The 25,005-nt window shown below is 43.1% G+C and overlaps 1 protein-coding gene and 1 long non-coding RNA gene across 9 annotated transcripts in view; one reads left to right on the forward strand and one right to left on the reverse strand.

The window, feature by feature from the left end:
* The window catches only part of KIAA1958, a 70,385-nt gene that overhangs the window by 32,423 nt on the left and 12,957 nt on the right, over positions 1 to 25,005 (reverse strand). For 4 of the 8 annotated variants that reach the window (XM_083718862.1, XM_083718861.1, XM_083718859.1 and 1 more), the window contains exon 2: positions 20,412 to 21,576. In XM_083718862.1, coding sequence (XP_083574988.1) covers positions 20,412 to 21,552 — 1,141 coding nt within the window. In that variant the 5' untranslated portion in view covers positions 21,553 to 21,576. Of the gene's footprint in view, positions 1 to 1,701; positions 3,651 to 20,411; positions 21,577 to 25,005 lie in introns of those variants that run through there. The other 4 variants (XM_083718856.1, XM_083718858.1, XM_083718857.1 and 1 more) reach the window with 2 other exon arrangements.
* On the forward strand, positions 771 to 1,379 carry LOC310835373. The gene is made up of 2 exons (XR_014559611.1): positions 771 to 873; positions 907 to 1,379. It is a non-coding gene; the product is annotated as an uncharacterized lncRNA (long non-coding RNA).

Here is a 25,005-nt window from a genome sequence, read left to right on the forward strand (position 1 = left end):
GATTGTGATGCTGAAATCCCCTCTTCTACACAGCAATTAAAGGTGCAAAAGTCCTAGCTGCTCTTTCATCCGCCCCATACATCAGGCACAGACAAAGGGCTTCCAGATGTGCTTTTAGGCCCCACATGAATAGTTAGTTATTCTTGAGTTAGAAAACATCAGATGCATAGGGGCCAACTCCTATGGGCTGAGGTCCCTTCTCCCTCCCCCCCCATAAAATATTTGAGGGGCCTGTCCCCCCTCAAAGTTGATGAGCATTGCCATTCAAATGGTGTGCATGTGCCATGTCTAAGGATCAATTATGCATTCCTGCCTCCATATTTTATTCAAGTTGCCCCCCCATCAGATGTTACTGCATGAGATTTAATATACTATAAAAAATTCGCTCAATAGAAAATTGTTCTGTAACGAAACAATGCAAATTTCCTAAAATATGTGATGGGAGAATCAAATCACCAGGAGGATTAAATGTGGCATATAGATCAAAAGTCCCCCGGGCCCCCGCTACAGATTTCCTAGTGCTGAGTTGTATATAATGGAATATGGGGCCAGATCAGCTTTCCTCAATCCGGTGCCCTCTGTACACACTGGTAGTGTGGCAATCTGTAAGAATCACATACAGTCAGTGGCGTAGCGTGGGGGTGCAGGGGGGGCCAGCCACACCGGGCGCAACATCTGGGGGTTAGGGTTAGGAGGCACAAATCCACGGGTTAGGGGGGTGCAAATTACTTGCCTTGCCCCGGGTGCTGACAACCCACGCTACGTCACTGCATATAGTCGTACCTTGGAAGTCAAATGGAATCCATTCTGGAAGTCCGTTCGACTTCCAAAACATTTGGAAACCAAGGTGTGGCTTCCGATTGGCTGCAGGAAGTTCCTGCAGCCAATCGGAACCCGCATAACAAGCATTGGACATTTGGGTTCCAAAGAGCATTTGCAAACCAGAACACTCGCTTCCGGGTTTGAGGCGTTCGGGAGCCAAAGTGTTCGAGTCGCAAGGCATTCAACTTCCCAGGTATGACTGTATTGTAGAGGTAGCCAGTGTATTGGGAAGATGCTTCCAGATTACAACTCTGATCATCCTTGGTCATTGGCCATGCTGGCTGGCGATGATGCAATCTGGGAGTCCCAACACCATATGGAGGGCCACACATTGGCTACCCTTGATATACTGTATGGCAGGGAAACCCTGCTGCTGGGGAACAACTGTGCTTGATCCTTGAAAAAGAAAGCCCAGTTCTCTCCAGATCTAGCCAGGACAAAGACTCCAAAAAGCATGTGTGTTTATTATGGAGCATCACACAACAAGTGTGCTTGGAACTTAGAGGGGCAGGAAGGTGTCTCTGTTTTCATGTTGATTCCCTAGAAAAATCCCCCCCCCCCATTAAAACAACAACAAAATGAGGTTTGCGACTGTACTCTCAGCGCTTTTCATGGTTTCTGGGAGATGGGGGGGGCATTGTTTTTGCTGTTTTTGCTGTATTTTATCAAGGAAATACAAATGCTGGCCACAATTTAAGCAACCTTATAATTCTGTTTTGCATTGTGGCTGCTTGGTGTAGCATCTAGAGCTGAATCTTTGACAGTATATATATATTTTTAAAATGACTTGTCACAAAAGTGCCAAAACACTGGTTTTCAGCTAGGGAAATTTAAGATTGTTTGTTTGTGTAACAGTCTAGTTTTTAGCCATGACACTTGTTTTTGCAGATGGATAAATATTATACTTTTTTTTTACGACCACTGTTATTTTTCACTTTGTTGATCATTATCATGTCTTCCCCACCCCACAAGCTGGCACAACTGAGACACAAGGAGCAAATGAAAAATAGAGGAAAAATGCTCCAGTAAGCTGCATCCCATTTTCTTTGTTCCTTCTCTCCCCCTTAAATCAGGCTGGAAAAGAACCATATTTGCCGGCAAGAAAGAAAATAGAAAATTATCCCTCTTCCTTCCACACACAATACTGAATTCATGTCATATTAACAGCAAACTTTCAAAAGACATGAAGCATCAAGGGGAATATACAGTCGTTATTATTTTTTTAAAAACCAAATATGTTTAGGTGCAAGTGATGCATTTTGGACATGATTTAATGACAACATCTTCTGCACAAGCTCAAAGGCAATAAACAGGAGGTGCAGAAAAGCACTTTGGGGCACCAATATTGGGCACGGTGTCCCCAGTGCTTAGTTCCCACTTGTGAACCATGTTGTCTTCACAGAGGATCTTCTCACGATATGGCTGTGTTACAACTGACTTAAGTGCGTAGTGTTGCTTGCTTCTGCCTATGGCCTGCCTTGTATATGCCTGAAAATTATTTCCCATTTTGAAAATCTACCATTATATTAGCACCCTATAAGTAGGTTTCATCCCCCCCCATATCAGCACTATAAATACTATATAAGTTATACTAAACTATTTCTATTCATGTCTTTGTAAAAAGAATATATATTTATATTTATATATTATTTGTTTTAATAAAGTGAATTAACACTGGGGAAAGGTGAGTCCGGAGGGTAGCCGTGTAGAATCACAACTGATGTGTGTCCCTGGGCACAGACCCACAGCTTCAAACGCAACATGTTCCCATCTTGAGTCCTCTCAAGCCGTGTCTGAAGAAGAGTCATAAGATGCGGACACGATGAAGTTGCCAGAGCCGGAATGGTTCGCCATGGACTGAGCAGCCTGCTGGCTTAAGTTGTTGCAAATCAGAACCAGCTGGTTGCTTTGAGCTTCGGAGAGTGTGCTGCAGCTCTGGTACACGCTGAAGTTGGTCTTCCTACCAGGGATGTTCCCCTTCTCGCACATCGTCTTGACCATCTTGGCCAGCTTATTTTTACCTAGGGCTTGGCAATTGTACCAATGAAGTGCAGCTAGGTTAACAACTGGCTTGATGGACAAGTAGAAGGGAGCGTCCTCATATCGCATTGCAGGGGGACGCCTTTGTGCGTACTCCTTGTAGTCTTGCACGGGGCAGGTCTGTGGAGCGTGTTGCGTTGCGTACACTCTGGAGTCCGTGCCCGTCCTCTTGGTTTTGGTGCTCCCATCACCGCTGTCTTGACCCATCCATTCCAAATATTCCAGCCCTGTCTCTGTCACCCGAAGCCTAATGTCCCCCCATTTGAGGGTGGAGCCGTGGAAGCCGGTACAATGGCCAAATGCCTTGGTGTTGTTAAGCCAGACGAGGTTCAGCAGTCCCTCGGGGTTGTATCGGCTCAGTAGGCCTCTCTTGCGTAAGATAAGCTCATCTGCAAAGGTAAGTTTCATGGACTTGTGCGGCTTGTTGCCTTTCCCTTTGCACCTCAGCTCTATCTGCTTCTGCTTCAGAGCTTCTTGAGACCTCTTGAATTCCTTGTCCCTGGTAATGCTGTATCCGTATCGGTGCTCCTTGAGATACCTCTCCAGCCCACATTGGTAATTGGCCAAACTATTTGGCTCGTATTCTGAACCATCCTTCTGCCGGGCATCGACAAAGAACGATGCTAAGTAAGCATCCAGCTCTTTGCAAGGAATGATGTAGATCTCCCGGGTTTCTGAGGGATACTTAGAGATGAGAAACTCCCTGAAGTTTCGGAGGGCTGTCTGGGTACTGCGTATGGTTTTCTCATTTTGCTCTCTGCTCAGTTCTGCAGCTCTCTCATCTTGGTCTGGGAGAGGCAAAAGAAGAGATGGGAACGGAATGAGTTTAGGAGATAACGCTTTTTTCTCAAATTTAAATTTTCCTTTAAACAAAAGGGGGAAAATAAATGTTCACAAAGTTCGCAAGGGTATTACGTATTACATACCTGCCATGTTTGGAAAACCAACTTCAGTTTCACAAATGATGTTATCAAGGATATGAAAAACTAACTAGTCACTGGCTCACATTTTTGGTGCAGGGAGATTTGTAATAGGCGCGGGGTGGAATATGAGATTTGAGTTGGTCTGCATTTTGAAAGAAGCTAGAAAATAGAAAAACACTCCACTGTTCTGTGCAGACGCCCAATTAAGAAAGGTAACCCCCATTCTCAAACCATTTCATTTGTGAAACCAGAGGTTGCGCTGGTTCCAACAACAACACAAAACTAAAGCCACATTTAATACATCGAAAACACTTTTAATGAAATGCACGTTTCGGCGTGGTAAATCAGCTGTCTCTTTCAGCATAATACATATTTGTGCAATACAGTATGTTAACATACCCAGAGCAAAATGTTTTAATTGCAGTGCAGTTGGCTACAAGCGGCAAAAATATAGTGATACGTCTACAGCAGGGATGGAAAATCTGAAGCCCTCCAGATGCTACAGGGATCCAACTCCCAACATCCCTGACATTGACCATGCTAGTTGGAGCTGATGGGACTCCAACAACATCTGGAAGGCCGCAGGTAGAGATGGGGGAGAAATTCATCTGAATTTACATTTAGAGGCAAACCTACCTAATTCACTCTTCCTCCCCAAAAATGTACGAACTAAAACATAGCCATCCTTCAACATTCACAATTTTCCAAATTTTGCAGTGCAGTTCTCTAGCCAAATAATGTGTACAAAAATGTACAAGTTGTATAGAAATGCATATATTGCTGAAAATAACTTATAAAATGCATCATATCAGGCAGAAGTGCATTGCAAAAATATGAATCTTAAGCAAAAGTGCATACAAAAAGATGTCTATTAGAAGAATGCACTAAAATGCTGATGAATTTTCATGAGGACTATCTATCATCTATCTACGTATCTATATCTATCTATCATCTATCTATCTATCTATCATCTATCTATCTATCTATCTATCTATCTATCTATCTATCTATCTATCTATCATCTATCTATCATCTATCTATCTATATCAAACTGATGTGGAAATGTGGATAACTGGATTTAAGTGAGAATCTGAAAATTGACCAGAATAGGAGAAGACCCAATCTGAAACAGACTGACGTCATGTGACCAAGGACGGGGTCAGACTATGCCAATGGAAGCTGCTGTTAGCCCTTGGTTGAAGATTCCACAATAAGGAGACAATTTTGATTAGGACTGCATCATGGGGGAAAGGTTAAAAAACCCTCCCCTGAAACAACAGTGCATTGTTGAAGGAAAGAGTGCAGGCTATATGTACAAAATGTGCACCTTGCACATGAAAAGTGGTGGTCCATTAGCTATTTCTCTGCTCTGTCTGATAAAGTCTCCAGTATGCTGGTCTAATCCCACACCAAAAGAACTTGGCCCAATAGAGGCTGCAGGAGGAGGAGGAGGAGGAGGAGGAGGAGGAGGAGGAGGAGGAGGAGGAAGCAGTGTTTTGGAGTCTCCAGTCGTATGGGATGCAGGAGATGAGGTGCACCCTCTCCCCACCCCATACAACTAAGAGATCAAGGAAGACCTATTTCAGCAATAACAAGGATCAAGAAACACCACTGGGTAGTGACTATGTGTCAACCATATACCTTCCTCCACCTCGCTCTGAGATATTCTTCATGTGCCAGTGAAGTGTGTGCACTGCAGATCAACTCCCACAAAGGTGATGTTATGAAAGAAGAAAGACCATTCTGACTCTCTCTTCAAGTGCCCTGGTTTCCCCAGCAAGAAAGAGGTGTGTGTGTGTGTGTGTGTGTGCAGCTGACTTCATGCTCATTGTGAAATGCTGACAGGCATACAATTTGCATGTCAGCTGTTTTGACACGACATCATATTTAATGTTGATCACTGTGACAAGGACTAAATGTTTTCTAAAATGAAATTAGCCCATGCAAATGAATTATGATCAAGGGCTGTGACTAAATGGCTTGAGGAGTTTTATTGTCCTATTTTCAATGCAAAAGAGGCTCTCTGTATTATTATGTATCCATGTCCTCCCTCTTTCTGCTGTATGATTCCGTATCTGTTTGAAATATATATATAAAATAATGTTTTCCAGGTTTTGGTTTGGTTTTAGATGCGGTAAAGGAAACCTGTATTGTCTCCAGTGCTCAACAAAGGCACTGATTTGAATAAAATATTGGGTGGTGCCCAGGTAAGCCCCACACCACATAATTAATCATATGATGTGGTGTACCCACACCATTTGAATGCAATGTCCATCAATTTTGGGGGGAACAGACCCTGACCCCCTCAAATATTTTATTGGGGGTGAAGGGACCTCAGCCCCTAGGAATTGGCTCCTATGCTCTCCACCCCTTCACCTGCAGCTGACTGCCTTATCCCATATCACTTGGGAAGACAGGTGAACAAATGCCAGTGTACTGGAAGAAGCAGAGATCACTGGTGTCGAAGCAATGATTCTTCAACATCAACTTCATTGGACTGGTCATGTTGTTCGGATGCCTGATTGCCGTCTTCCAAAGCAATACTCTATTCCAAACTTAAGAATGGTAAGCGTTATGCCGGTGGGCAACAAAAGAGGTTTAAAGATGCTCTCGAGGCAAATCTTTTTTAAAAAATGTAGTTTAAACACCGACAACTGGGAATCACTAGTCTGTGAGCACTCCAATTGGAGAAGAGCCTTCACCAAAGGCGTTGTGAACTTTGAAGAAGCACAAACTCAGGACAAAAGGCGGAAACAAGCTAACAGGAAGGCACGTTTGGCAAACCCTCACTGTGATCAGTTCCTGCCCAGAAACCTATGTCTCCACTGTGGAAGGACGTGTGGGTCCAGAACTGGCCTCCACAGTCACCTACAGGAAGACTGTTAAGACCATATTCATGGAAGGCCGTCTTATTGAGCTATGAGTGGTCACCAAAGAAGAAGAAGACTCCCGGTGGAGGCTCTTCCCCATTTCACCTAGGTAGCCTGAAAGTAGGTAGGCCTGAAACTAGGTAGCCTCCATCCCAGTTTAGGAAACCTGAGTAAACAGAGTGGAGGAGGTGGAGGAGCCATGGAGCCCATCAAAAGCCCCACCTAGAGTCTAGCTGCAACTAGGTCACACAAGGAGGGGGTGGGAGATAGTGATCTGTCAACGAAACAGTGCAGGCGACATTGCCAATGCCTTTATTGAACAGTATCCAGGTTGGAGAAGATTGTGAACCAGAAAGATACACAGGGAGAGTTGCCAACCAGTTGCCCCAGCAGGATTTCCGTGGTCAACAGACAGCAGGTCCATTTTTAGCACAAGCTCCATGCTAGGAACACCTTCACCTGTTGCATAACTGCCTGTCATAAAGAGATTTTCAAGGGTGCAGGAGCCTACCAGGAGCAGGTAGGTCACAACCCCCCCACAGAGGTCACCGCTACTTGTCATGAGGTGGGTCTCCCTTGTGGTCAGCACAGAAAGGGGGTGTAGGGCAGATCCTGCCCCTGTGGGAGAGTGGCCTGTGGAATGCAAAGGGAGACAGAGAGAGAATAATGAACAACAGCAAACAGCTGAAACACACGGTCCCTGGACTTGGATGCTCAGTTGTTTTGTGAGATGGAAGGAGAGCATGTTGAACCTGACCAGGCTAGATTTGGAATCACAGGACTATTAAAGTGGTAGGTGAGTGCTTTCAATGTATGGTGTGGATATGGCCATGGTCTACCAGTGACAGGTTTATATTCTGGTGGTAGCATGATGTGGTTATGAGTGGAGCTACCTCCTGATGTTCTCCTGGTTTTGCTGGACTGCAGCTTCCATCACCCCCAATCATTGGTCATGTTGGCTGGGGTTGATGGGGATTGTAGTCCAAAGATACCAAGGGCACCTTGTTGTTGAAGGCTGAGTTACACTATATCCTATGCTCTGTCATGGTGATGTGGCAGGGCTATCATGGATACAATTCCCCCCGCCTCCACCAAAGTCAATAGGAGGGATTTTTTTTTTTGCACCAGGCCTAGGGCTGGTGCAAGATTAAGGCATCAACGGGGGCATCTGTGTGGATTAAAAGGGTGAGATGTGGTGCCAGTTATGCCCCTTCTTTGTGCTGTCTCCATCCTGCCCGTGACTTTGCCCTGTTTCATTCATTCTAAATGGTTCAGGACCTCAATACCTCAAGGACTGCCTCTTTCCATATGAGCCAATCTGGACCCTGAGATCATCCTCTGAGGTCCTTCTTTGTGTGCCTCCTCCTTGAGAGATCCAGACGGCGGCCACCCAGAATGGGACCATTTGTGGAGGCTCAGGGAGGTTTGGCTGGCGCCTTCATTACAGTGGTAATGTTAAGAACTTAATTTGTTCTGGAGGTCCGTTCTTAACCTGAAACTGTTTTTAACCTGAAGCACCACTTTAGCTAATGGGGCCTCCCGCTGCCGCCGCACCGCCAGAGCATAATTTCTGTTCTCATCCTGAAGCAAAGTTCTTAACCCGAGGTACTATTTCTGGGTTAGCAGAGTCTGTAACCTGAAGCATCTGTAACCTGAATGTCTGTAACCCGAGGTACCACTGTACACACCTTTAGGTGCCTGGCAAAAACATTCCTCTTTAACCAGGCCTTTAGCTGATTGGCATCTAATGCCCTTTTAAAATGTGTTGAGGGGGATTATTGGGTTGTTTTTGTTTTTATTATGTATTTTGTGTTTTATATTGTGATTTTATGTTGTGAACCGCCCTGAGACCTAAGGGTATAGGGCAGTATACTACTACTAATCATAATAATAAAATAATAATAATAATAATAATAATAATAATAATAATAATAATACCAGTGTACCTTTGACAATGGAATGTTCCGATTTCTGTATTGTAAGATTCTGATACTATGCACTCTCACCTAGGGGTTAACCCCAATGAACACATTGTGATACACTTCCAAGTAAACATGCATAAGAATGTGCTGAACCCCTGCAATTCTATACACTTGAATTCAGTGCATGCCCATGTAAACACACATAGGACATTGAGCTCAATGGGGTTAACATCTGAGTAAACATGTGCAGGATTGTTCTGTTAATGTCTCTTCCATCGCTGATGTCACCGTCTCTATATAAGACATTGACCCTGAAGCTTCAAACACATTAGTTTCAGAAGAAACCTGCACAACGTCCCACATCACTGACAAATGCCATCTAGTTACATTGGGGTTGGGGGAGTAATCTGCTATAGCAACATGAAATTGGTCAGCCACAATGTGATCATTACAATCACAGATTTTCAGAGGCTATATTGTGCCAGTCTTCAGAAAATTACTTCTACAAAAATAAGTAAAAATAATGCAAATACTAAATGATTGAATGAATGAATAAATGAATGAGTTCAGTATAGAATAAAGGAACTCCAGTTTAAGCCACTCAGAGTGACCATTCTTCAGGGTAGGTAAGACACACACTCAACAATTAGAACTTTCCATGTCGGCAGAATTTTGACTGCCAACATACCATACCAAAACAGCCTCCTGTCTATGTCTAGACAGTCATCCAATTATTATAGCAGCGCTTGTCACAACATAAGTCACATGGATTATTGGTTTCTTAATTCTTGCATGAGGAAAGTGAATGACAGCCTGCAATGAGGCTATTATGCTATTATGAACTAAGAGTCTCATCAACTCTTCCAACACTAGCAAATATAATAAATGCTCTTGGATTTATATAGCCACTAGACATGGTTTAGGGATCTGGAGTTTGTTGAGTGACAGGTTCTGAGTTTAGAAATAACCTTCACTAGAATTTGCTGGCCCTTAACCAGGTATGATGACAATCAGCAGCTGAAGCAAGGGAAGAGGGAAATCCCTCTTTAAGATCAGAAGAGAGCTGTCAGGGTTGGTTTTACCAGCAGGAAGTGTGAGCAGCATTCTTCAGGTGGGAGATTTTGCATGCCATTACAGGGCAAGCAAGCCATCAAATCACTTTGCTTATTTCACTGGTTTTTTACCAACCTTGGGCTGTGTGAAGAGCATCATCTGCTGCTCTAAGCACTGAAAAGTCACCAGTCATTTCTGGGAAGGGCAGGAAGAGGAAGCTGGTTATCCTGTGTTCCAGTTCCAGTCTCTGACCCCTGATTGGCTATGACATCCAAGTTACAGCCTTTACATTTACAGAAGAAATAGTTATTATTCTGTTTTTTGTTTTGTTTTGGAGAAGAAAAAGTCTGAAGATGAGAGACCAGATTTCAAACGGTATAACTTCTCTCTTAGATTCACTGACTCTAGTTTACTTACATCCACTAAGAATTTGGTTGGATTCCCAGGTGCCAAGTTTCAATAATTGTTTCTATTCTTGCTTGACCTATTTCAATTAATAAATCAGAGCAGAGGCTCATGCTATAAAAAGTTCATTTCCTGGTCCAGCGCACATGACTTGGCTTTTGAGAGACAATAGGCTATTCTGGACTGTTGCTATTCTGAGGTGTGATACAATCACATATTGAAAAGTTCAGGCTCTGCAATTCAAGTTGATTTGGTGTTCTTGCACAACAAGCCAACTCCCCACCCACCCCTTCAAAAAAGTCGGGGTTTTTGTGATAAGCGAAGTAACAGGAAAATGCAATAGAAAGTGTGGGATGAAAATTGCCTGATGTAATGCCTTATAACCTTCTCACAAACCAGTCAGAATGAATACTCAATACGCTGGTCAGCATTGAAGAGCCTTAATGCTGACCAGTGTATGCAGACTGATGGAGCCTGGTCCACTGGTCCACTTTCACCCAGTGAGCTTCATGGATGAGCAGGGATTTGAAACCTGGTCTCCCAAATCATAGTCTAACACTCTAACCAATACACCACACTGACTCTCAGTATATTCCAGCACTTATATAGGCAGGGTGTCAGTGGCACAGTACAAGAGCATATTTATGACATTACATATTCCTACAGACCATCAGTAGTTCAACACAAGACCTGATGCAAGAAATTTCCCTCCCTTTGACTTTGCAGCTTGGAAATGGACTTCAATGTGATGATAGGCTGGCATTTACCTGCCTCACCCGTGATGGGACATACAATATGGGGCAGGTGGGGGTGATTTGCCTTGGGAGCCAAATTAGGACCCCTAGAGGCAGCAATGGCCAGGATGCTCCCAGATAGTCCTCTGTAGGGTTGTTAACCTACTTGCTCTAGACAGGATTCTGAGTCCTTGGAATCTCCATGGCAGACAGTTATGCAAGGAGTGAATGCATTCCTATCATGAAGCTAGTGCCATATAGGGACACTTGTACCTGCTACCCTACTATACCCTACCCTACTATATCAAGCCACTGCCCAACACAGATCCTTATCTATAAATGGGTTTTCACATTATCATGATCACCTGGATAGCTCAGATGACTAGAGCATGGTGCCGATAACGCCAAGGTTGCAGGTTCGATCCCCATATGGGACAGCTGCATATTCCTACATTGCAGGGGGCTGGTCTAGATCAGGGGTAGACAACCTTTTTATACCTACCACCCACTAATGCATCTTTTTGGATGGTAAAATTTCCTTACCGCCCACCAGTGCTCGATGGAAGGATTGAGCTTGTGCCATAGAACCCTCTAGTGCCCACCTAGAATCCTGAAACACCCACTAGTGGGCAGTAGGGTCCAGGTTGACAACCCCTGGACTAGATGATGCTCAGGGTCCCTTCCACAATTTTATTATTCTATGTGTTTATCAGTAAAGGGTCTTCCCTATCATCATGCATTGAATGATTGCTTCCGTGTTTGGGGGGCATGTGGACAGCGTCGCCAGCGCAATTCCTGATTGGTAGGGTATGGCAGCATTTCCAGGGATGCAGAGGGTGCTGTTTTCCTGTTTTTCTTTATTACATACCACCCTTCATCCAAAGATTAAAGGGTCATTCACAGCATAAAAACACAAAACGTTCCGGTTGGGTGCCTTCCCCCTTCCATGCATAGGATATGGTGGTAATTCTGTCAGTGTATCTCCTGGTCCTGACATAATACATATATAGAATTGTTCTGTTAGTGAATTGTCTTGTACCCTTCGTTATTTTACATTTTTCAGTTGTCATGTTATTCACAATCAGCATGGCCTGTTGGTCTGAATAAACTGTGTCAATTCCTCTACAGAATGATTCTCCAAAATTTATCATTTCTATTGTGGTTTTTTTCATAAATAACCATGAAACGTTGTCAAAGGCCTTCTCTGCATCTATAAACACCAGCGCCGCTTGTTTTTCATTCCTGACCTCCAGATATTCTATAATGTCAATTATATTCCTTATATTGCCTTTCATCTGACAGCCTGGTAAAATGAATTAATATGGTGTGTCAGCATTGCATAACATGTGGGGAGAAGGATAAGAGGAATTGGTACTGATTTCAACCTTGTTATAGAGTATATAGCAGGCCTTTTCAGGGGTGTTTCAAATATAAGCGATTTCACTTAAATGCACAGTGCCTTGGAACATAACACCTGCGTAAATTGGGAGTTGCCTCTACACTACATGCTTTATGCCTGAATAGGGCAGACGCATATTGTTGCCATCGCATCCAGTCTGGCCTTGGTAATGTGATGCTACAACTTTTGTGCAGGCCTCCTAAGTAGGGCACTAAACAGAGAAACAAAGAAAAAACAGAATATGGAATAAATATTTTATTACATTAATCATAATAAGCTGTGCTGTATTCCTAACCAAAGAATATTCTTAAATCAACTTTGGAATGCGGTTGTAATTTCAGGCTTAGCAGCACGAAGCCACAAGACTGTAATTAATATAGTAAATCACACTCTGGAGTTTTCTGTAGAACCTGACAGTACTCAGGTGATATATTGCTTATAAGAAGGTCCACACAGTTCTTAGGCCCTAAGCAGGATTTCTTATATTATTATATTGCCAAAGGTAGTGTATCACAGATGCTCTGTTCTGATTTATGTGTTATATCCACTGGAGATGTAAAGATATAACATGTGAGCTATTGCTGTCAGCTTCTAATAGTGCAGAGAGAACCCATACAAACTGCCCAGGGAATCTCATTTTCATGGTGTTCTCACCTTGGAATGAGCATAGCTACAAAAAGACTGCTTTTACATGAATGTTCCCGTTTTCTTTTCAAATTTTGCATCAGATCAAGTTTCTGACTTTAAAAAAATAATGTGCCTCCTGTTCCCCCAGCTTGCATTCTTTCTGATTAGGCACAATATGAAAACTTAGAAACCTCTCCAGTGAATGCTGTTGGCAATTTGGGGCGGGGGAAGGGGGTAAAGCCTTGCCAGGAATAAAGGATATCCAAAATCAGGAACCATTGCCATCAAGACCAGGCAGATACTTGTTCGTATCAGCAATTTCTGAATTTCCAGGGGACCTATTATTTATTTTATTTAAAATATTTATAGCATGTCTCTCCCTATAACAGCTCTAGACAGTTCACAACAAAAACACAACAAATAAAGATCCGGAAACAGAGCAGTGGGCTACTTTTTCATTGGTCAGCTGAATACCAAAGCTGCACTTTTTCTGGAGTAGATTCTAATCTTTAGTGGGTTTATGAACTAGGGTTCATAGCTTAGTGGTAGATCTTGTGGTTTGTATGCAGAAGGTCTGAGGTAAACTGAAGCACACCCAAGTATGGCTTCAAAGGACTCCTGCCTGAAAGTTGAGAAAGCTGCTGTTTCATCATTGTTGACGATATTGATCTAGCTCAGGGTTTCCCAACCTTGGGTCTCCAGCTGTTTTCATACTACAATTCCTATCATCCCTGACCACTGGTCCTGCTAACTAAGGATGATGGGAGTTGTAGTCAAAAAAAAAAACAGCTGAAGACCCAAGTTTGGGAAACCCTGAGTTAGATGGAACAATGGTCTGACACAGCATAATGCAGCTTCATACGTTTATATATTTCTTAATTATCTATACAACCAGGAGTATATTTATTTACAATGTTTACCCTCACTTTTGGGACTTGTTCACATTTGAGCTGGATCTCACTTGGAATCCATGTTTTCTCCATTCAAATTCGACTTCATCAGTCCACACACATGTTGATTGTGGAAATATATATGTCTGTGAACACCCAAAACATGTAAATTGGTGGCAGTCTGTGTTTCATAAATTGTGCTAGTGAACATTGGCCATAACCATTACCCTCCTTATCTAATTAACTCTGGACTTGGCTCAGCTTTTCCTCTTCATACATACTTGCTGTTAAAGGGCAGTGTTTGTGCATATCCCCAACGTAATTGTGCAATGGATATTTTTCAGCCCGTCTCCCTTCCTCCCATAATTGTTTCTGGACTCTTAATAGCACAAACTGAATAATTAAATTCTGGAGAGGAGGGGGGAATCACCTCAGATGTTTTTAATTCATCATTTTGAAAGGGAGACATTTACGATTGCCTTATGTTATACATAATCTGTTTTGCTGTGCGGCTTTCAGATGCCTCCTTGCTTTCCTGTAATAAATATTCACATTTTTGTTTAAGCCTATAACTGGCAGTAGGCTTCATTGTTTGACAGCTATCGTAGGCCAGAAGACAAAAGGCAGCAGAATGAATGTGTGTGTGTGTGTGTGTGTGTGTGTGTGTATCTGTGAATGGAAGCCAAAACAAACAGCATATGCATGCACAGCTGAAGTGAGAATGCAAAGACCAACCTTTCTGACTCTTAATTTGTTTTCCCAGAGTTGCAATTAAATCAAGTGAGCTTCACAGGACAAACCCCAAACAATACAGGAGGCCGGGGAGCAGCGTGTCTATTTGAATTTCTATGGAGCCAGACTACAGAGCAAGAGGAAAGAAAACAGAAACTTGGCACATAAACATATCTGCTCTAGCAACACCATGTTGTACTGGGTGGGGAAGACAAATGCTCTGATTTTTGGGAGCAAACAGTTGCCAGGGTGCCATAAGGAAATCCCAGCACACAGAGCCATACATTTTTCTGTCAGTACTTACTGGCAGTAATATAAATAGATGCACACCATGATAGGGACAGCATGATAGGGCAGGGTGGGGTGGGGGATAAAGCAAAGATCACCAGTGCAAGGAAGGAGTGTAAAGCATATGATTTATAATTCCTTTTCTGCAAATGAATCTGCCAGCACTATCAGCTTTGCAAAAACAAAAACAAAAATCTGAAAGTTCATTGCAGAGGAAACAGTATGCAACAAATGAAATCTGAATTCTTCCCATCTGCCCTGTGAAAGGGATGTCACATATTTTAAATTTTAAGCATTGCCTATTTTAAGCATTCTGACTTATCACAAATCCACAGAATACAATCAGCACTCTCCCAGCTAGTTTTCCTGCCTTCACCTTGCCCAATGAACAAGTAAGTACTTCAGGGTTTGCAAATATCCTTTGATTTTGATTTTTTTTTAAGGTGTAGAACTGAGCAGGGCTGGATTTAGGTTTGATGAGGCCCTAAGCTACTGAAGGTAATGGGGCTCTTTATATGTCCAGCTGTCCTTAGTCAACAACAAATGGCCGCTGTTTTTTGTGTTGAATATATGGTATACGGTAATTTATGGACCTAATAGATATCTAAAGCCGTTTGCACATAACAAAATATGTATTTCATCAAAGTAATTGTTGAACTTATCTTATATTTTGGAAATGTACATCCAGGGTTTAAAAAAAATGGGGGGGGCAAGAGAGTGGGGCCCTAAGCTATAGCTTGTTTAGATTATACCAGAGATGGCCAAACTTGGCTCTCCGGCTGTTTTGGGACTATGACTCCCATCATCCCTAGCTAACAGGACCAGTGGTCAGGGATGATGGGAATTGTAGTCCCAAAACAGCTGGAGGGTCAAGTTTGGCCATCACTGGCTTATACATAAATCCGGCACTGGAACTGAGGCAGAAAGATGGCCAGCTGTCCTACATTACAGAGGAGAACCTTCTACTGAAAGGCCATCAGAGTACAGTTCTGTACAGGGAGCCCTGTATTTGAAGGCCCAGGTTCAGTTTAATAACAAAGAACCATAGGAAGGATGACCAGCAGGAGCTGGGAGTTGCCCCCTAACAGACAGCACAGAAGGCTGAAAGGCACACAGGACTTCCCCAGAAGAGAGAGAAAATGTACTGTGCTTTCTATTTATATTATAGCAATTACTTATAAATATGCACCTATGCTTATAAATTAGCACATGCAAATTGGTGTTCTCTTTTTTTTTAGTGTTGCATTTCCTCTTTTGGGGCAGTGTGCAGGTAGCCACAGGTCTGAACTCATATATACCGACTGGTTTTGTAGCTAACCCTGTCCCAACGGCACACAGTACATTACATTAAAGCCACAAGTTTGGACATTTCTTCAACTGAAAATGGTGTGCCAGGAGATCATGTTATATTTAGCTCAGCGGCAGAGCTAGGCTCCATTTTTTATGCTGAATGGCCAGTGGCCTCTGATCTCCTCTTTATTTCAATCAGGAAAGAGAGAGAGGGCATCTGATTAGTCCACAACAGTAGTTTAATTGTTCATTTGACCACTTCCATTGGAATGTGACCCTAGAGGCTATCTGCAGAAATCGCCTTAGCCAAGAGCTATAAATTCTGTCATGTAAAATCAGAGCCCAATTTGCCATAGTGGTTGAGAGCTCTGAATCTTAAGTTAAGGTTCTGTAACTTTCTCTGCAACGCATGTATGCATGTATGTTTTGATAATTCATTTGTTAAGATTTATGCTACAAAAAGCCTAGCCCAGTCCTGGTGGCTTAGGATAGATGATATACGGTACTTCTATCAATCATGCAAGCAAGCAAGCAAATTTTCACATCACTTGTGATCAGCAACTGGCATCAAAGACACAACTGGCCCTCATGCAATGGAAAACAAAACTTGTGCACCTTTAGTGGTTATACAGAAGAGGAAATTTCAACAGATGCAGCCTCTGTTGCCCCAGCACATTCCAAATCACTATCTAGTGGTGCACTCAGATAAGGACAGGGCTTGTTCTGTACCTGAGGAATGAATAGCAGTAGGGCTGATTTACCACATTTTGAAGTAACTAATACACATTCACATCTGAAGACAGGGGTCCTCATAAGACCATTCGGTCCGGTTGAGACAGGGCTACAAGATCATTCCACCCAGAATCAAAAACTACCCTAACTGTACCACTGATCACATATGTTTGAACCTCTTTAAGTATCTATTTCTCCAGCCAACATGCTAGTTCTGCACACTGCATGCATATTATTATAAAATATTAATTGGGTCCATGTACAAGGCAGAAACCACTCTCCTTTTTTATAAAAAAGAAGGATGTCACTGTTAAGCAGTGCTATATTGTTAAGTTAGTATATTGTTAAGTCACTGTTAAGTCAACTGTATTGAAAATATCCCGCAATTGTATTAATATTGTTGAATTTAAGTTTGAATGATGTTAATGCTGAAAAATTGAAAATAAAATTTGAAAAAAGAAAATATAGTTATTATGAGGCATTAAAAAGTAGGAAATGTTTACAAGCAATGTTCTTTGCAATCTTGTCTTTTTCATAATTTAATTTTAAATATATCAAAAGGAAGCTTGGGGGAGCCCTATCTGAATCTTGCCCCTGCTCTCAAACCACATCTAAAATCTGCAAGGTAAGTTGTCTATGGTTTATATACGCATAGCGCTAAAGGACTGGAATATGAAGGATTCCCTTTGGTAAGTCTTTTGAGTAGAGAGGATTGCAAAGGACAAAATTTAAACCTGTGTTTAAGTTTAATATACTTTTTGCTACATAGATAACCAAGGTTATAAAACTGGTGAACAAGTTTTTATTTTCAGCATTAAAAGGTTTATAATGGACTTTGGCTAGCCAGACTTCTATTTAGGATGAATAAACTTTTTTTACCATTAAAGGATTGCAAGGTCCATATAAAAGCACTCAACAGTTACAATGAATCACTATTTATTCAATAAAATCTAAGTCTTAGCAACATTCAGATACAAAACTCTATAGAAATGTTCCCTTTTGTCAGCAAATAAAGCACCTACTGTTTTAAACATCTCACATTTTGCTGCCAATTGTCTTTGCACAACAAGGGAACTATATACAAGATGCAGTATTAAAAATACTATTGGTTCAAAGGCAATGAAACTTTTAGAAGGTTCTGACGTCAAGTTGCAACATTAAAAAAAAACAAAGAAAAGCAAAGCACATTTCAAACTTCACTTCATGACATTCCAAAACATAGAGAATGTTAGACTGAAACCAATTGCGAAATAGTTCATTAAAAAGGATTTCCAACAAGAAGCTAAGAAGAAAACCTATTGACCAGGCAAGAGCAGAAATCTAGACTTCTAGCATATGTATCAGATTGCTTAAAAAAAGGTAAAGGTACCCCTGCCCGTACGGGCCAGTCTTGACAGACTCTGGGGTTGTGCGCCCATCTCACTCAAGAGGCCAGGGGCCAGCGCTGTCCGGAGACACTTCCGGGTCACGTGGCCAGCGTGACAAAGCTGCATATGGCGAGCCAGAGCCGCACACGGAAACGCCGTTTACCTTCCCGCTGGTAAGCGGTCCCTATTTATCTACTTGCACCCGGAGGTGCTTTCGAACTGCTAGGTTGGCAGGCGCTGGGACCGAGCAGTGGGAGCGCACCCCGCCGCAGGGATTCGAACCGCCAACCTTTTGATCGGCAAGTCCTAGGCGCTGAGGCTTTAACCCACAGCGCCACCTGCGTCCCTATCAGATTGCTTGGCCTAATACAAATAACTTATAGAGCTTTCCAATCACATCTCTGTTCCCTTCCATGCCTGAAGAGGGCTTTGGGATCAGAGCATATACACAGTCTGGATAACTCACTAGGCTAGACCTCAAGCTTAAGCCATTGAAGTCCTAGATCTACTGATCGACAAAACCTACAAAATTTTGGATTAACATTCAAATTGTAACTTCATTAGTTTTAACATGACAGGAGATGATTTTGTTTAATGGATTAATACTATAGTAGCCTTTTTTCTTTTTTGGAGTGGGGGACAATAGCAATTGATGTCAGTTACAGCAACCCTTAAGTGCTGCTGGGTTGCACTTAGTTTATACACTGGTATCGCTCAACCCATAGCTTTTGATCTTCAAAAGTCAAAGTATGAGAATGAGAGCCTCTTCCTGTACTGTATAGTCCTCTTGTTCCTTAGAAGAGCTTAGCTGGGGTCCTGCTTGGGTTATGCCTGAAGTCTGACAAGAGGCTATCACTAGCCTTCTCCGTAGGAGCTGTAGAACTCTTTCATCGTGGAGTTCCCTACCAAGTCTGGTTGACTCCCATTTGCCCTCCATGAAATGCAAGGCAGTTCAGGAACAGAACATGATCATGTTGCAATTTCTGCCCATCACTGCCGGAGGTTGCCCAGGAACTAGCCCTGATAAAAATCCCTCCCTCTCAGAAGGCTCACCTTCCAAGACCCAGGCATGTGTCCCCCTCCACATAAGAGACAATTTATGATGCTGCAATGCAGCGGCTTGGCCCAACCATTCTACAGAAACAAGCCCCACTGAAACACTGGGTCTTACTTCCATTTAACTGTATTTGACTGTCATGACGCATTGAGGTCTGTGCCATGGCATGGTAAACAAACCCCTTTAGTGATCTCTTTGTAAACTACCTTTGCAGGAACCATCATACTGATTCTTTACCAATATGTTAACACATTTTCTTCTTTTTTTAATGTGACCTATAATCAGTGTTCCCCCCCCCCCCGGGGGGGAGTGCTAGCGCTCACCAACAAGCAAGGGGAGGAACCAGCAAACAGGGGAGGGGTGTGGCCTGACACCAAGGCTGGGAGGTAAAGGCGGATTAGCTGATTGATGCTACCTTGCCCACCAACTCACCTACTAGGGTGCTGCTGCCCAGGTGAAGAGGTTTTCCCAACCTGGCTTTGTGAAGGAGGTGGCAGGGCTCTGGGGTCCTGTCAGAGCATAGCACCTCCTTCCTTAAGCTGCGCAAATGCTTCCCAGGCTTGGGGAAGGAGGTGCAATGCTCTGACATGGTCCAAGAGCCCTCCCACCTCCTTCCCTCCCCAAAGGTGGTGGCACTGCATACTGATGCATACCGCCAGAGAAAAAGCACTGCCTATAATATGATCCATACTTGCACTAAAACTTTTACCTTCAAATAATAATAATAATAATAATTTTTTTTATTTATACCCCGTCCTTCCCAGTTCAGAAAACTGGGCTCAGAGCAGCTAACAACTAATTTAAAACCCTTAATTGATGCAACAAAAAAATAGCATAAAATACAGTATAAAACATGAATAACAATAAATTCAGAATTCAAAAATCAATTCATGGGGAAAATCCATCCAATAAACATTGATCACCAGGGCTAGCTGGCTAAATTAGTCCTATTTGGGCCAGCGAGAAGATCAGGGGAGAATTAGCTGTGGGATAATTTTATGAACATGTAATCTTCATAAAAAGGGGAGGGGAAGGGAAGGAAGAGGAATAAAAGATCAGGCTAAGTTCAAGTTGAAAGCCAGGTGGAATAGCTCTGTCTTACAGGCCCTGCAGAAGGAAGTTAAATCCTGCAGGGCCCTGGTCTCATGGGAGAGAGCATTCCACCAGGTCAGAGCCATCACTGAGAGGGCCCCATTTTAAAATACCCCCCCCCCAAAAAAAACCCCAATACATCATGAGAAGCATTCCAAGTATTGATACCTGGTATTGTCTGTGCCATTGGCTCTGTGGTGATGGCGGGAGCTGTGCTTGGGTGCTGCTGACTGGAGCTAACTTCTGGCTCTGTGCTAGCAGAAGGAGACAATGCTACATCGCTGGGAACCTGATTTGGCACAGGCTGGAGGGCATCTTCTGAGGCTGCTTGCTCCTCTTGCCCGGGGAGTTGCAAGGCCGATAAAGGAATGCTTAATGGCTTGCCAGCATTGGAAGTGCTGGCAGGCATCTGCAGGGCTGCCTGAGGGTTGGCAGCCAGGCTGCTACCAGGCCCTTTACTTGGAGAAGCCAGAGTTACTTTGGGAGGCTTCTGGGAGGAGACAGAGATGTTCTGCAAATCATATTCAGCAATGAGTGAAGGTGGCGAATGAGGGGTGGATTTAGATGGCACAGGGTAGGAGGCTGCTGGGTGAGCTTTGGGTTTCGACATCTGTGTCAAGGACAACGCAGGGCCGTCGATGCCGCCAGTGATCTCTGCGTTAGCCACAATGTAATAATCCTCGGGAAGTTCTTGCTTGATTTTTTTGACGGACACATTGCTGCTGTTTTCGTCGACGACCTGAGAATGGGAGCCTGGATGGAACGAGGAGGTGGCGCCCGGGGCTGGCCTTTTGCGGGAATTGGTCTGGGATCTTTGAGGGCGAGGTTCAAAGTCGCTATCTTCATCTGTCACCGAGGACTCACAGACCATGTCAAAAAGAGTAGCTTCATCTTCATATTCCTCCACGGTTTCGTCTAACTCTGAGGGCTCACTGCAGTAAGAGAAATCACAGGAGTCTCTGGTTCTGTTGCAGTCCAACTTTGCTTTCCCTGGCCTCCCAGAGTAGCGTTCCACTGGGCTGGCTTGTGTGTCCGAGGGCATGCCCATGAGGCTGGGGCTGTCTGAGTTGAAGCTCCTGTTGTCCTGGAAACATACTCTTTCCTGCGAGCCTGCTCTACAGGTTGCCGTCAGGGGCCAGTGATAGGCATGGCCTGCGCTGCAGCCCCACATAGCTGTCAGGTTGCCATGTGAGCCCTCTGAAAGAAGGTGCTTCAGATTTGGAATGAGGGTGCATATGGTCCCGTGGCTGTGGGCCCAGCTGACCAGCTTGGAAAGGTTTTCGGAAGAAGTGTGAAGGCAGTCCTCCATGGTGCAGGCTCAACAGCTCTGTTCCTAGAGGAGACACAAGAAAACTTTACACTGGAACGAAAGTTTGCGGTTGAATTTGACTTCACATTTTACATGTGCGTGTGTGTTATATATGTTTTCCTCGCACAAAAGAACCATGTAAAATAGTAAACGCAGTAATCAACAAGTTTTAAAAGGTATTTCTCAGCATAGCCATTTATTTCTGCAGAGGTTCATTTTTAGTTGGTTAAGCATTTGGATGTAGCAAAGATATTAAGGAGCCAATCCATATGTTGTTGTCTTGCTCAAGGCTGCAGTCCTATGCAAATCCACTTGAAATCATTGTGGCTTGAGTAAGCATGTTTGGACTCAGGCTGCAATTCATGCTGTAATCAAATGGGCTTAACATGCATCTAACTATGGGCATGACCCTATCAAAGTGAAACAATTTTAGATCACAAATTAGGCAATATATTAGGTCCATGTTTGTTCCCTTAAGTGCAGAAACTGATAGGGATCAAAACTCTAGCATGAGGGGTGAGGACTTGAAACCTCTATCACTCCCTATAGCAGGGCTGCCATATGGCTGGGTTTCCCCAGACATATCCAAGATAGCGTCCAGGTGGAATTTCCGAAAATCACGCAAGTGTTTGGGGAAACCCGGACACATGGCAACCCACGTTCTTTTAAAATAGCTCAGAAACCTCAAATTTCTTTTGAAGTTCAACAACTTTTGTGTCTGGATTTTCACTTTTTGGAATCTGGCAAAATTTTCAATTCAGATTGAAATGCTTGAAGTTTGCATGTTGGGTGGTGGGCAGAATCCCAATTTGCTTTAAGGATTAACCCCCTCTCATACTATGCTCCATGTGGAACAAGGCAATCCCACAAGTAAAACTGGATACTGGTTATGGCAATGCCTTCTATGGGGGAGGGGCTTCCCTTGCACAGTTTCCTTGATGGGTGTAAGGAGGTTGCAGTATGGGACATAGCTGACAGAGACCAATAACCCAGGGCCCTAACACTGCGGTCATCAAAGGGGCCAGTTTAGTGCCCGACACAGTGATGTCCTCAAGTAGTACTCCAGCTGTGGTAGTCACCATGAAGGCTTAAATGCTGCCTGGCACCCTCCTTTGGCCCTCCTGGATTCTCTATCTGTTCTCCTCAGAAATGGTGGGCAGGAACATCTGGTTACTCCCCATCCTGTTTGACTTTGTCACCTAGCCATGGAACAAAGAAAGCTTTGAGCTGTCTTCACCCTTGGCCTCCTACTTGCATCTGCCATAGGCACACATTGCAATCTCATGAGAGTTCCTTGGCTCCTCAAGAGGCTTGCTGGACTTCTTAAGGAAGAGTTGCATTTCTGCCACCATGGAAATGGGGGCTCCCCATCCCTCACTTGTGACCTTGAAGCTCCTTCAAGGTGCTATGCATGCGTTCCTGCCCTGCCATTTCTCCTGATGCATGAGAAGGTGGGAGGATGGGACGATCAGGAATGAGGAGTCTGGATTGGCTCCACAGAGGATGTACAGGCACAGTCCTGAAACAACATCCCTAGATCTCTGCCACTTAAGTGAATTGCTGCTTTTCATTCCTATTGGGATGAATGTTGCGCCTGGGGATAATGTTGCAGTAGAGGCTGCAGGTGACCCTTGAAGGACTGAAGGGAACAGAGGACTCAAAATGACAACCTCTTATATGGAGAGTGACTTGTAGAAGGACTATCCAATGAAGATCTCACTTTCACTGTTGGGGACACCATGGACAGATGCAATACACAGACACACAGACGCACACACCCTCTGCACACCTTATCTATCATAATGAGAACACACTTTGAGAGAACATCATTTTGGGACCAACTCACATTGTGCTTAGTACAAATAAAATAACATTGCAGTCCCAAGATATTTTCCTTTGAAGCTTCTCAGCTGCATTTTATATAGAGTTCTTTGCTCTTGTGAGAATTAATTACTGTTCTGTTTCAGTTTTATTGCCTCACACAGTGCAGCAACTGTTTGAAAATTCGTGCTGCCTCTATTTATATACAACACAACCATAACTGCAGGTTAATTTGGGGGGGGGGGGGGAATAAGTTGCTTCGACGGTGTAATGGCGTTAACAGAAGAGGATTTTAATACTGGTGTTTTGCTTGTTTTTGTTTTTAAATCAGGAGAGACTGCTGTAGCAATGCAGTATCACCAGCAGGTGATCTAATAAACAGTGAACCATTTTTATTAATATATTTTGTTCTTTCCAGTTTACTGCATTTTAATGAAGGATTTCATTTTCCATTTGCTTAAGCCATAGCACAGCACCGCATTCCTTCTAGTCATCTACTACCATTCTGCTACCGTTGGCAAGTCTTCTGGGGGGAAAGTTGCTTTGCCAAGTATAGCATGGCAAGACTTCAGCTACAACTGCCTGCTCAACAGGTGCTGAACAGACTTCAAACAGATTGACTGGTAAAGTGCATTCTGCCATCTGAAGAACACTGAAAAAAGCCCTGAGAATACACACAGTGAGCAAGTACCTTTTTCAAACTGTTTTGGGATAGTGTGTGGGGTAGAGATGAAGGCTAAAACCCTGTGCACACTTCCAAGGGAGTCAGAACCATTGAATCCAGTAGGACTTTGCATCTGAATATACCAGTTTAAGGGAGCACAGCACATGTATCACCAAACACCACTACCCTTTCAATCCCTAGCAGAAAGGCTGATTTTATTTTTTATATATACGGATCAAAGTTACATTGCACCTCAAAGAACCAATTTAGGGTTCACGATTGCACTAAAACAACAGGAAAAGTTTTGAGCCTGCCTTTGTGCAGAAAGGTAAAATAACACCTGTTCTGCTTCCACAACCAAAATACACAGTATTCAGTTGATAGTGGCATCAGATGTCTGCTGAACATTTACATCAGATACAAAAAATAATACACACCTAATGAAAAATAAAATCCATTTTATTCTGTGACTTATTTCTTGAGATTGCACAACACTCATTACTGTGTTGCAAACTGAATCTGACCAAACTCATAACTGGAGAGTGAATTAAATGTCCTTACCAGTAATGCTATTATATGTGGTGCATGTTTATCTGGTGCTGCCTCTTCAGTTTCCTCTCCTAAATGTCTGGAAGATGTAAAAGCAACAGAGTGTACTATTCCACCCACCCTCAAATACTTTCCAGTAAATAATTGTAATGAATGAATGAATGACGTGGAAACGATACGGTTGTTTTTCCTTTGCCAACCTCCTGAAAACCCTGTCCGAAGACAAAAAGAAACTGTTTCTCTACTAAATATATATTATAACTTGATTTCCGCTGCTCTGGTGCTGTATGAAACTCTGTACATTACAATTATGTGTGTGGAGAAAATGATATTGGTGAATTAGCTTTCAGAATTTACTATGCACTTTCACAGCTTGAGCAGGCAATTAAGGACAAAGCAGAACAACATTTGAATAAAGT

Source organism: Podarcis gaigeae, assembly GCF_964106915.1.
Source record: "Podarcis gaigeae genome assembly, chromosome: 17".
Taxonomy (NCBI): Eukaryota; Metazoa; Chordata; class Lepidosauria; order Squamata; family Lacertidae; genus Podarcis; species Podarcis gaigeae.